Source organism: Ascaphus truei, chromosome 5 (assembly GCF_040206685.1).
Source record: "Ascaphus truei isolate aAscTru1 chromosome 5, aAscTru1.hap1, whole genome shotgun sequence".
Classification (NCBI taxonomy): Eukaryota; Metazoa; Chordata; class Amphibia; order Anura; family Ascaphidae; genus Ascaphus; species Ascaphus truei.
In genome coordinates, this window is record NC_134487.1 from 306,301,855 (window position 1) to 306,315,448 (window position 13,594).

The 13,594-nt window shown below is 50.5% G+C and overlaps 1 protein-coding gene and 1 long non-coding RNA gene across 7 annotated transcripts in view; both read left to right on the top strand.

Moving 5' to 3' along the window:
- CWF19L1 (CWF19 like cell cycle control factor 1) overlaps positions 1-9,716 on the top strand; it is a 51,873-nt gene extending 42,157 nt beyond the window's left edge. For 3 of the 6 annotated variants that reach the window (XM_075603053.1, XM_075603055.1, XM_075603056.1), the window contains 3 exons: positions 2,347-2,466; positions 8,457-8,554; positions 9,388-9,712. In XM_075603053.1, coding sequence (XP_075459168.1) covers positions 2,347-2,466; positions 8,457-8,554; positions 9,388-9,532 — 363 coding nt within the window. In that variant the 3' untranslated portion in view covers positions 9,533-9,712. Of the gene's footprint in view, positions 1-2,346; positions 2,467-8,456; positions 8,555-9,387 lie in introns of all 6 variants that reach the window. The other 3 variants (XM_075603051.1, XM_075603052.1, XM_075603054.1) reach the window with 3 other exon arrangements.
- A 507-nt stretch (positions 9,717-10,223) lies between these two features.
- Positions 10,224-12,072, top strand: LOC142496317 (uncharacterized). The gene is made up of 2 exons (XR_012801950.1): positions 10,224-11,328; positions 11,361-12,072. It is a non-coding gene; the product is annotated as an uncharacterized LOC142496317 (long non-coding RNA).
- The last annotated feature ends 1,522 nt before the right edge of the window (positions 12,073-13,594 follow it).

Below are 13,594 nucleotides of genomic sequence, written 5' to 3' on the forward strand. Positions count from 1 at the left end.
CTCTGTCGTAAGGGGAGGGGGGCCTCTGTCGTAAGGGGAGGGGGGCCTCTGTCGTAAGGGGAGGGGGGCCTCTGTCGTAAGGGGAGGGGGGCCTCTGTCGTAAGGGGAGGGGGGCCTCTGTCGTAAGGGGAGGGGGGGCCTCTGTCGTAAGGGGAGGGGGGCCTCTGTCGTAAGGGGAGGGGGGCCTCTGTCGTAAGGGGAGGGGGGCCTCTGTCGTAAGGGGAGGGGGGCCTCTGTCGTAAGGGGAGGGGGGCCTCTGTCGTAAGGGGAGGGGGGCCTCTGTCGTAAGGGGAGGGGGGCCTCTGTCGTAAGGGGAGGGGGGCCTCTGTCGTAAGGGGAGGGGGGCCTCTGTCGTAAGGGGAGGGGGGCCTCTGTCGTAAGGGGAGGGGGGCCTCTGTCGTAAGGGGAGGGGGGCCTCTGTCGTAAGGGGAGGGGGGCCTCTTTTGGGAGGGGAGGGGGAGGGGAGCATGTGGGGACGGGGGCCTCTGTGGTGAGGGGAGGGGGGCCTCTTTTGGGAGGGGAGGGGGAGGGGAGCATGTGGGGACGGGGGCCTCTGTGGTGAGGGGAGGGGGGCCTCTGTCGTGAGGGGAAGGGGGCCTCTGTCGTGAGGGGAGGGGGGCCTCTGTCGTGAGGGGAAGGGGGCCTCTGTCGTGAGGGGAGGGGGGCCTCTGTCGTGAGGGGAGGGGGGCCTCTGTCGTGAGGGGAGGGGGGCCTCTGTCGTGAGGGGAGGGGGGCCTCTGTCGTGAGGGGAGGGGGGCCTCTGTCGTGAGGGATGGGAGGCGGGAGCCTCTGTTCCTTTTCCAGCCGGCTATACAGACAATGTTACTGTTTGTGTTGGGTTTCCCGTGCTGGAAGGCAGCGGTACTGTTTGTGTTGGGTTTCCCGTGCTGGAAGGCAGCGGTACTGTTTGTGTTGGGTTTCCCGCGTTGGAAGCAGCGGTACTGTTTGTGTTGGGTTTCCCGCGTTGGAAGCAGCGGTACTGTTTGTGTTGGGTTTCCCGCGTTGGAAGCAGCGTTACTATTTCCTCTGCTCGCATGTCAGAGAGGGGTTTCATGTTGCGATATTGTGCTGGTATCTCCGACGGTTGATCTGTTTAAATTGCAGACCAGCCCGATCCATCACATAGAGCAGAAGCGCAGAACGTTTTCAGAGAGAGGTCATTTCCAGACCGGTGATGTCTCCGCCGCGGTCTCGCTCACAGCACGTTATATCTCATTAGTTTAAGTCTGTAAGGACAGGTTCTCCTGTCTGAAATGATGACTTCCTTTTCTGAGGGACGCGCGCGTCCCAGTGATGTGATACTTACCTGTGGCGCTGTATGAGTTAAAGAAATGCGTTCCTAAACATGCGATACATTGTCTCTGATATTCAGTTTGCTATTTCCTGACTGCAAGAAATCACCATTTAATCCGACTCGACCAGAGGCGTAGTGCTTTTTAATTGTGTTTTTAAGACCAAGGCTCGGGTCCACATTCATGTGAATGGGAGTGAGGGCGTGCTGAAGCGTCGCTCCCTGCTGTGAACCTGGGCCTGCTGGGACATCAGTGGTGCACCAGATATCTGTGCAGTGGCATCTATAGGGAAGTGGCATCTATAGGGAAGTGGCATCTATAGGGAAGTGGCATCTATAGGGATATCTTCTGCAGCGTCACAAGTCCAATTTGGGACTCCAGTTAACAGTAAAATGTTTTGTGCACACTTTATACTAACGTATAGCCACAAAATCACACTTGTTTTGTGAGTGTACATCACACATTATATAAGTTTAAAAAAAAAAAGTGTCAAAACGTGCGTGCGTGCGTGCGTGCGTGCGTGTGTGTGTGTGTGTGTGTGTGTGTGTGTGTGTGTGTGTGTGTGCGTGTGCGCGTGTGCGTGTGTGTGTGTGTCCCAATAGCAACAGTCTGCAACTTTCCTTTAAAAAGTCGTTCCTTAAGATGTTATTTTCCTAATCACTTAGAAAAGCAATTAGTGACGACAGTAAGGCGCTGTGTTTTCTCCGTACCTGTATGTACCTTTGTGTCCGGCTGGTTACAGCATGACACGATCCTGTGAGAGCAGATAACCGGCTTTGCCTGTACAATCTTTGCCTGTACAATTAAGTACAGCTTGATACATTTTTGTTTTATGACAAGACGTGCTGCATAATCCACATTCACTTCATGTTCCCATGATAAAGTATGATGCTGTTGCTTTTGTTACGCGAGTGTGCGTGCGCGTGCGCGTGTGCGTGTGTGTATGTGTGCCGGCGTGTGTGCATGAATGTGTGTGTGCTGGCGTGCGTGTGTGCTTGTGTGTACAATTGATAATTTACTAAGACTGTAACCCTGTTTGTGTGCCCCCCTCCAGGTGGTTCCTGTGCCAGTTAACTCCTGCACGACTGAAGACCTAAAAGAGCTGTTTATTGTACAAGCCCAGGAACAAAACATCGAGTTACTGGAAATCCCAGAGCACTCTAACATCACACAGGTACGCAGGCCGATGTCTCACAGCACTCTAACATCACACAGGTACGCAGGCCGATGTCCCACAGCACTCTAACATCACACAGGTACGCAGGCCGATGTCCCACAGCACTCTAACATCACACAGGTACGCAGGCCGATGTCCCAGAGCACTCTAACATCACACAGGTACGCAGGCCGATGTCCCAGAGCACTCTAACATCACACAGGTACGCAGGCCGATGTCCCAGAGTACTCTAACATCACACAGGTACGCAGGCCGATGTCCCACAGCACTCTAACATCACACAGGTACGCAGGCCGATGTCCCAGAGCACTCTAACATCACACAGGTACGCAGGCCGATGTCTCACAGCACTCTAACATCACACAGGTACGCAGGCCGATGTCCCACAGCACTCTAACATCACACAAGTACGCAGGCCGATGTCCCTGAGCACTCTAACATCACACAGGTACGCAGGCCGATGTCCCAGAGCACTCTAACATCACACAGATACGCAGGCCGATGTCCCACAGCACTCTAACATCAAACAGGTACGCAGGCCGATGTCCCACAGCACTCTAACATCAAACAGGTACGCAGGCCGATGTCCCACAGCACTCTAACATCAAACAGGTACGCAGGCCGATGTCTCACAGCACTCTAACATCAAACAGGTACGCAGGCCGATGTCTCACAGCACTCTAACATCACACAGGTACACAGGCCGATGTCCCAGAGCTCTCTAACATCACACAGGTACACAGGCCGATGTCCCAGAGTACTCTAACATCACACAGGTACGCAGGCCGATGTCCCACAGCACTCTAACATCAAACAGGTACGCAGGCCGATGTCTCACAGCACTCTAACATCACACAGGTACACAGGCCGATGTCCCAGAGTACTCTAACATCACACAGGTACACAGGCCGATGTCCCAGAGCACTCTAACATCACACAGGTACGCAGGCCGATGTCCCACAGCACTCTAACATCAAACAGGTACGCAGGCCGCTGTCCCACAGCTCTCTAACATCACACAGGTACGCAGGCCGATGTCCCAGAGCACTCTAACATCACACAGGTACGCAGGCCGATGTCCCACAGCACTCTAACATCACACAGGTACGCAGGCCGATGTCCCACAGCGCTCTAACATCACACAGGTACGCAGGCCGATGTCCCAGAGTACTCTAACATCACACAGGTACGCAGGCCGATGTCCCAGAGCACTCTAACATCACACAGGTACGCAGGCCGATGTCCCAGAGCACTCTAACATCACACAGGTACGCAGGCCGATGTCCCAGAGCACTCTAACATCACACAGGTACGCAGGCGCTGTCCCAGAGACTAACATCACACAGGTACGCAGGCCGATGTCCCAGAGACTAACATCACACAGGTACGCAGGCCGATGTCCCAGAGCACTCTAACATCACACAGATACGCAGGCCGATGTCCCACAGCACTCTAACATCACACAAGTACGCAGGCCGATGTCCCACAGCACTCTAACATCACACAGGTACGCAGGCCGATGTCCCAGAGACTAACATCACACAGGTACACAGGCCGATGTCCCACAGCACTCTAACATCACACAGGTACGCAGGCCGCTGTCCCAGAGCACTCTAACATCACACAGGTACGCAGGCCGCTGTCCCAGAGCACTCTAACATCACACAGGTACGCAGGCCGCTGTCCCAGAGCACTCTAACATCACACAGGTACGCAGGCCGCTGTCCCAGAGCACTCTAACATCACACAGGTACGCAGGCCGATGTCCCAGAGCACTCTAACATCACACAGGTACGCAGGCCGATGTCCCACAGCACTCTAACATCACACAGGTACGCAGGCCGCTGTCCCACAGCACTCTAACATCACACAGGTACGCAGGGCGCTGTCCCACAGCACTCTAACATCACACAGGTACGCAGGCCGATGTCCCAGAGCACTCTAACATCACACAGATACGCAGGCCGGTGTCCCAGAGTACTCTAACATCACACAGGTACGCAGGCCGATGTCCCAGAGTACTCTAACATCACACAGGTACGCAGGCCGATGTCCCAGAGTACTCTAACATCACACAGGTACGCAGGCCGATGTCCCAGAGTACTCTAACATCACACAGGTACGCAGGCCGATGTCCCACAGCACTCTAACATCACACAGGTACGCAGGCCGATGTCCCACAGCACTCTAACATCACACAGGTACGCAGGCCGATGTCCCAGAGACTAACATCACACAGGTACGCAGGCCGATGTCCCACAGCACTCTAACATCACACAGGTACGCAGGCCGATGTCCCAGAGCACTCTAACATCACACAGATACGCAGGCCGGTGTCCCAGAGCACTCTAACATCACACAGGTACGCAGGCCGATGTCCCAGAGTACTCTAACATCACACAGGTACGCAGGCCGATGTCCCACAGCACTCTAACATCACACAGGTACGCAGGCCGATGTCCCAGAGTACTCTAACATCACACAGGTACGCAGGCCGATGTCCCACAGCACTCTAACATCACACAGGTACGCAGGCCGATGTCCCACAGCACTCTAACATCACACAGGTACGCAGGCCGATGTCCCACAGCACTCTAACATCACACAGGTACGCAGGCCGATGTCCCAGAGACTAACATCACACAGGTACGCAGGCCGATGTCCCAGAGCACTCTAACATCACACAGGTACACAGGCCGATGTCCCAGAGCACTCTAACATCACACAGGTACGCAGGCCGCTGTCCCAGAGCACTCTAACATCACACAGGTACGCAGGCCGATGTCCCACAGCACTCTAACATCACACAGGTACGCAGGCCGATGTCCCAGAGCACTCTAACATCACACAGGTACGCATATTTTAGTGTGCAATACATACAGCAAAATAGTATGTACTTGTAGCTTTTTGTGTTTACATTCTATCTTGCTCATGGATACAGAGATATCACACACACACACACATACACACACACACACACACACACACACACACACACACACACACACACACTGGAATGTATGTTGAGGTCACAATGCAGAAATCACTGTTGGGAAGCAGATTCTGCAGCAGACTTGAGCTCTCTTTACACTCTGTCAAGTGTTTGATTTCTTATGCTCTTTCTAGTATCCCTATGGAATATGTGCATATAGATTTATTGTAGATCAAATGGAGCACACATCCACGGCCACAATACCACACATCCACGGCCACGATCCCACACATCCACGGCCACGATACCACACCGGCTCCACACATCTACTGCCACAATCCCACATATCCTCTGCCATAATACCACACCGGTCACACACACATCCACTGCCACAATCCCACACCGGCCACACACACATCCACTGCCACAATCCCACACCGGCCACACACATCCACTGCCACAATCCCACACAGGCCCCACACATCTACTGCCACAATCCCACACCGGCCACACCCGGCCACACAAATCCACTGCCACAATCCCACGCCGTCCCCACACACACACCTCCACTGCCACAATCCCACGCCGTCCCCACACACACACCTCCCCTGCCACAATCCCACGCCGTCCCCCCACACACCTCCCCTGCCACAATCCCACGCCGTCCCCACACACACATCCACTGCCACAATCCCACGCCGGCCCCACACACACACCTCCACTGCCACAATCCCACGCCGTCCCACACACACATCCACTGCCACAATCCCACGCCGGCCCCACACACACACCTCCACTGCCACAATCCCACGCCGTCCCACACACACATCCACTGCCACAATCCCACACCGGCCACACCCACATCCACTGCCACAATGCACACCGGCCACAATCCCACACCGGCCCCACACACACACCTCCACTGCCACAATCCCACACCGGCCCCACACACACACCACCACTGCCACAATCCCACACCGGCCACAATCCCACACCGGCCCCACACACACACATCCACTGCCACAATCCCACACCGTCCCCACACACACATCCACTGCCACAGTCCCACGCCGGCCCCACACACACACCTCCACTGCCACAATCCCACAATCCCACACCGTCCCCACACACACATCCACTGCCACAATCCCACACCGTCCCCACACACACATCCACTGCCACAGTCCCACGCCGGCCCCACACACACATCCACTCCCACAATCCCACACCGTCCCCACACACACATCCACTCCCACAATCCCACACCGTCCCCACACACACATCCACTGCCACAGTCCCACGCCGGCCCCGCACCCAGCTCTGATCCCTCCCTGTTTGCTGCAGTGAGAAGGCGTTTCTATGTCGGCTCTTATTCAGGGTGAGGGGCCTTAGTAATTGGGAAAGATCCTATTTTTATTTTTCAGGGTCTTTATTTGCAGCTCTTTTTAATATTAGCTAAAAACAGGAAAGAAGGGGAGCAAGGGGTTAAGACAATCCAATACCCAAAATGTGATAAGAATTTGACTTCCAAAAGGAGGATATAACCTCCTAAAGGGAGAGGGGGAATGGGAATATAAAAATGGAGTCCACAATACTTACACGGCCTAGTGTAAGTACGGGTACTGAGAGGGGTATCTGTGGGGGTCCCACCGGGCAGCACGACAGGGATCAGGTGTCACTCGCAGGCAGGGTTCTGGCAGAGGAATTCCTCCGCTTGGCAAAAGCGTCCCGATTGCTCCCACGTGTAGCGGCAGAAGGTAAGTGAGGCAAGTGTATAAGTAACAAATCAATACATTTATTGGCGTGTAACAGCAAATCACTCACATAGTGAAAAGTGCCATGTTCATGGGCCTGACGAAGCCGTTGTCTCGGCGAAACGCGTAGCTCCCTCCAGTTTGTTGTTCTTGACCCACGGGGGCCTCCGTAGTCGGTGTGAGCAGCCGCACGCAGTGCTTCCTTCTCCTTGCCTTCCGGACACGGTGACAGGGTTATCTGCTGCAGGACGCATCACCTCTCTACAGGAGCAGACCTGGGACTTTCCATTATTAGAGGGAGGGGATGTGACTTTGTAAATTGTTGCTATAGGAACAAAAATGCTTATTACATTAGAATACATTAAAAAGTCTTTAAAATATTTTTTTTTATTGATTTATTTAAATGCTAGTATTTTCTCATAGTACAGAACTTATTTATTTAAAAAAACAAACATTGGACATTGCTTGAACTGCAGCTTTAACATGTCCAAGGGATATGTACAGACTTTGATAGAAAGGATCCCTTTGTGTGGCACTAAAGAAACACCCTAAATTAAAATTAAATGCTTTATTAGTATTGACTAAAATATGACCGTTAGGACGTGACGACGATAAACGGCCAAAACAAAATCAATTAAAAATGTCGGAGGGCGTGTGGGCGTAATATGTATATGCTGAACAAGCTAATTAGTAATGTGAGTAAACTCATAGTATAAATAGCACCTTAAAGCTTATGATCTGTACAGGTGGTACATATAATTATCGACATGGATATATAGTCGTATAGCCACTTAGTATCCTATCACTAATGAGATAATAGTAAGTTATACTTGAACTTTGAGATAATCAGTATATCGTGTATTCTGTATAGTATCAGAATAGTAACCCAGACTTGTAAGTAGGGTAGAACCTCTACCACTAAACTGTTACAAAGTGAACTGTTTAGTTGGTTTGTACTCAGAGTAGCACTTCAGTAAGTTTACGAAGTAACTACAGTATTACTTAGCATCAATGTTAACAGTGGCAGCAGTGTAAGTAATACTGTTAGAAAGCTGGTATCAATAGCTGAGAATATATCATTTACAGTTAGTATACAAAAGGGATGGTTAGGGTGCTGTTGCTGCCCATGGCTGCAGTCTGCAAAGCGCCCACGCCTCTCAGATGAGCCTGCGTCACTAAGGACGTGACGTCAGACGTACCCGACATAAGTTTCACCTGCGTGGCTTTATCAGGGGCCAAGGGATACCAGATATAATGCTATGTTAGCATTTTATTCTAATAAAATGTGTTCTTGGTTTCAGATTGTGCAGCCTGGAACGCCATACTTTTATGTTGAGTTGGATAGTGGAGAAAAGCTTTTTCACAGAATTAAGAAAAGTTTTCCCTTACAGTTTGGAAGGTATATATATTTATTATTTCTTACAAAAGTTGCATGCCAATACAAGTCAAATGCGTGTGTCTCATATATAGCACTGTGTACTCATTTGCATGTAATTTCCCACAATCCCTGGCTGCAGTGGAAGCCCTGTATGCTAAGAGATAATGGGGAAGGGCAGGGTTGCTGACCTCTCTGAGCCGTGAATGTGCTCACACAAGTGATATTTTTATTTAATGTATATTTCCAAACTTTAATCACTTGACTAATATCTTTAGCAACCACATGAAAGGTCGTGCCTTTGTTCCTGCATGCCACATGGGGATCTGTTTGTGCCCATACAGATATAATCCAAGTCAGATTACACTATACTCTTGTAACATTTACAATGTACAATGTAACATTCTTAGGGGTTTAGTTCGCACAATCTGCACTTAACCCAGCTTCAACAGTTTGCATTATAATTTCGTGTGCATGGGTAAACCAGTGCCCCAGTTTTGAGTTTTTCAAAATGGTGTTGGCTAAGTGAATCTCTAACATAATCGGTGATACCTCCGTCAGATAACCTGCCCACGAACGGGGGAAAAATGTTCACCGTTTTGTGATTTTGATCAATTGAATATTCTGGTCACTTGGAACCGTTTTCCCGCATAGAACTGTCATATAGGACGTCCCGGTGCTAACCGTCCTGTTGCTAACCCTGTCTCTGCGATTTCTCATGCGTATCGCAATGCTACGCACAGCGGTACCCTTCCTCTCCCCTGGGATGGGGATCCTCTCTTGGGGTTCTCATGCTTTGGTTCACAGCCTCTCGTTATGTTGCGGCCCTGTCTTATTATGCGTTGTTGTAATTCCAGGGAAGTGTTGGCCAGTGAAGCCATTTTGAATATTCCAACCCGAGCTGATTGGAGAGCATGTAAATCGGGGCGAGAGGAAGAGGAGGACAATGCCAGGGCTTTCAGGGAGGACTTCGAACCTTTTGACTTCTCGTTGCAGGATTGAGATTTTTCATTAATGGGGGAAACTCTGGGGAAATCCTTCGTTCTTTTTGAAGTGACGGGTCTGCAGACTTTTTAATACTACATGTTGTGTCTTTTTGCCGTCGACGCGCCCTGTAACGCGTTGCTGCGCGCCCTGTAACGCGTTGCTGCGCGCCCTGTAACGCGTTGCTGCGCGCCCTGTAACGCGTTGCTGCGCGCCCTGTAACGCGTTGCTGCGCGCCCTGTAACGCGTTGCTGCGCGCCCTGTAACGCGTTGCTGCGCGCCCTGTAACGCGTTGCTGCGCGCCCTGTAACGCGTTGCTGCGCGCCCTGTAACGCGTTGCTGCGCGCCCTGTAACGCGTTGCTGCGCGCCCTGTAACGCGTTGCTGCGCGCCCTGTAACGCGTTGCTGCGCGCCCTGTAACGCGTTGCTGCGCGCCCTGTAACGCGTTGCTGCGCGCCCTGTAACGCGTTGCTGCGCGCCCTGTAACGCGTTGCTGCGCGCCCTGTAACGCGTTGCTGCGCGCCCTGTAACGCGTTGCTGCGCGCCCTGTAACGCGCCGCTGCGCGCCCTGTAACGCGCCGCTGCGCGCCCTGTAACGCGTTGCTGCGCGCCCTGTAACGCGTTGCTGCGCGCCCTGTAACGCGTTGCTGCGCGCCCTGTAACGCGTTGCTGCGCGCCCTGTAACGCGTTGCTGCGCGCCCTGTAACGCGTTGCTGCGCGCCCTGTAACGCGTTGCTGCGCGCCCTGTAACGCGTTGCTGCGCGCCCTGTAACGCGTTGCTGCGCGCCCTGTAACGCGTTGCTGCGCGCCCTGTAACGCATTGCTGCGCGGTGTTTTGCAGGTCCATGAAGTGGCAAGGAAGGTTCGCTTGTAGAAAAGGGATTACCATTTCTAAGACGGCTTCATTTTGTAAAAAGTATTTTTAATAAAAGCATTTACTTTATAATTTTTTTCTTTGTCCGGAATATAAACCGTAAATACTGTATATTCTGTGTCGGGAATCTCCTGGATGATGAGTTTATAGAGTCTGAAAACCTTTGCGTTCAGATAGAGATCCGATTTGCATTCCTCTCTGAACAAAGACCTCACAGACCAAATGTGTCGGCCGCCCGCCCGCCATCTCCTCCAGGATGTTTTCTTGGCAGTCTGCACATCTGTTCAGCTCTGCCGCATGCGTTCCTGGCTAGTGTTTGCCTTGTAAAACCTTGTAACAAACCCAAATGTACATTTTACAATGTCAGTGCTTTCTACCCCCCAGCTGCTTGCTCAGCATCGCGCTGCTATCGTGGCCAGTGCTTCAGTACCAAGGGAAAGACCGAAACCTCTCCCTGGGGCGCCTGTTTATATTCTGTTTTTTCTTTCAAATTGCATAAGTTTTGAGGAAAGTAACAGCATTTTTGCTGAGTGATTGGACAATGTAGTGACCACAATGCCCTATCCATGTTTTTGTTGTGTAATGTTCTGGGCACTTTTTAAACACATCACTGGTTTAGTTCTGGGAGGAACGGCCGCTGGACAAAACATCATTTTTCAATAAACGCTGATAAACCGGGTAATGTGAAGTGTAGGACGAATTCCGCTTAGCGCCTTGCTCACTGCGCAGTGACATCACACTAATGTCATTTTTGCCTTTCAACTGGTAGCTTGTCCTTCCCCTTCTCCTATTGCAGGGGTGCTCAACTCCAGTCCTAGACCCCCCCCCCCCCATCCAACATGTCAGGTTTTTAGGCTATTCCTGCTTCAGCCCAGGTGGCTCAATCAGAGGCTCCGCGTTGCGGAGGTACAGTCTCTCACTGCGCACACGCGCTGCGGAGGTAGTTTCACACTGCGCACACGCGTTGCGGAGGTACAGTCTCACACTGCGCACACACGTTGCAGAGGTACAGTCTCACACTGCGCACACGCCTTGCGAAGGTACAGTTTCACACTGCGCACACGCCTTATGGAGGTACAGTCTCACAGTGCGCACACGCCTTGCGGAGGTACAGTCTCTCACTGCGCACACGCGCTGCGGAGGTACAGTCTCACACTGCGCACACCCGTTGCAGAGGTACAGTCTCACACTGCGCACACGCCTTGCGAAGGTACAGTTTCACACTGCGCACACGCCTTATGGAGGTACAGTCTCACAGTGCGCACACGCCTTGCGGAGGTACAGTCTCACACTGCGCACACGCCTTGCGGAGGTACAGTCTCACACTGCGCACACGCCTTGCGGAGGTACAGTCTCGCACTGCGCACACGCCTTGCGGAGGTACAGTCTCGCACTGCGCACACGCCTTGCGGAGGTAGTCTCGCACACGCATTACTCTTTATGGGTTTTTTAATGAACTCTCATAGTTTCTGAAATGTCAGTCACACAAGGTGAAACAAATACACAAGTTACTGTTGTAATTTGGTTGTCTTCAAAATGTGTAATCACTGTTAGTGACACTGTGTGCCCTGTGAGAAATAATTTGCTTCTTTTCCATGCGAACACTAATGTAATTGTTATTTATTTCCTACATAAACTTTTGGAAATTGTAGGAGCAAAATAAACGAATAGCAGGGATGTTTTATTGGTTACTAGTTTTATTGATTAGATGCTTATATTCAGTTCTAAAAATAACTGTACTGTGGAGGGTTTTTGTCACTCTCTTACCCACCATATCTTTTTTTAATACCTGGTTATACCCACCACCAGCTTCACGTGGCACAGCCAGCAACCGTCCTCACACTGGGGAAACCCAAAAGGTTAAAATAGCTGTCTGTGAGTAGGTTACTGGCTCTGCACTTCTGTAACACAAGCTGTGCAATACGGCAAGCATAATCTCCCAGGGGGTCCATATTAAAATTTATAAGAAGTAAAGTGACAAACTGCTCATGTGCATGTCATTACCCAGAATCCCTGGCTGCAGTGGAAGCATTGTGCGCTAAGAGATAATGGGGAAGGGCAGGGTTGCACACCTGGCTGAGGCGTGTGAATGTGCTCACAAGTGGGATTTTTACTATCAAATACACTTTTTTTTCTTTTCTTTTTTCAATAATTTGTCGCTTATATTTGTCAATTACTTTCTTAGCGTGTGTGTTCTTATGGCTGATAATGGCTTCCTTAGTGTGTGTTCTTATGGCTGATAATGACTTCCTTAGTGTGTGTTCTTATGGCTGATAATGACTTCCTTAGTGTGTGTTCTTATGGCTGATAATGACACCCTTAGTGTGTGTTCTTATGGCTGATAATGGCTTCCTTAGTGTGTGTTCTTATGGCTGATAATGGCTTCCTTAGTGTGTGTTCTTATGGCTGATAATGACTTCCTTAGTGTGTGTTCTTATGGCTGATAATGGCTTCCTTAGTGTGTGTTCTTATGGCTGATAATGACTTTCTTAGTGTGTGTGTTCTTATGGCTGATAATGGCTTCCTTAGTGTGTGTTCTTATGGGTGATAATGATTTCCTTAGTGTGTGTGTTCTTATGGCTGATAATGACTTCCTTAGTGTGTGTGTTCTTATGGCTGATAATGACACCCTTAGTGTGTGTTCTTATGGCTGATAATGACTTCCTTAGTGTGTGTTCTTATGGCTGATAATGACTTCCTTAGTGTGTGTGTTCTTATGGCTGATAATGACTTTCTTAGTGTGTGTTCTTATGGCTGATAATGACTTCCTTAGTGTGTGTGTTCTTATGGCTGATAATGACTTTCTTAGTGTGTGTTCTTATGGGTGATAATGACTTCCTTAGTGTGTGTTCCTATGGCTGATAATGACTTCCTTAGTGTGTGTTCTTATGGCTGATAATGACTTCCTTAGTGTGTGTTCTTATGGCTGACAATGACTTCCTTAGTGTGTGTTCTTATGGCTGATAATGACTTCATTAGTGTGTGTTATGGCTGATAATGACTTTCTTAGTGTGTGTTCTTATGGCTGATAATGACTTCCTTAGTGTGTGTGTTCTTATGGCTGATAATGATTTCCTTAGTGTGTGTTCTTATGGCTGACAATGACTTTCTTAGTGTGTGTTCCTATGGCTGATAATGACTTTCTTAGTGTGTGTTCCTATGGCTGATAATGACTTTCTTAGTGTGTGTTCTTATGGCTGACAATG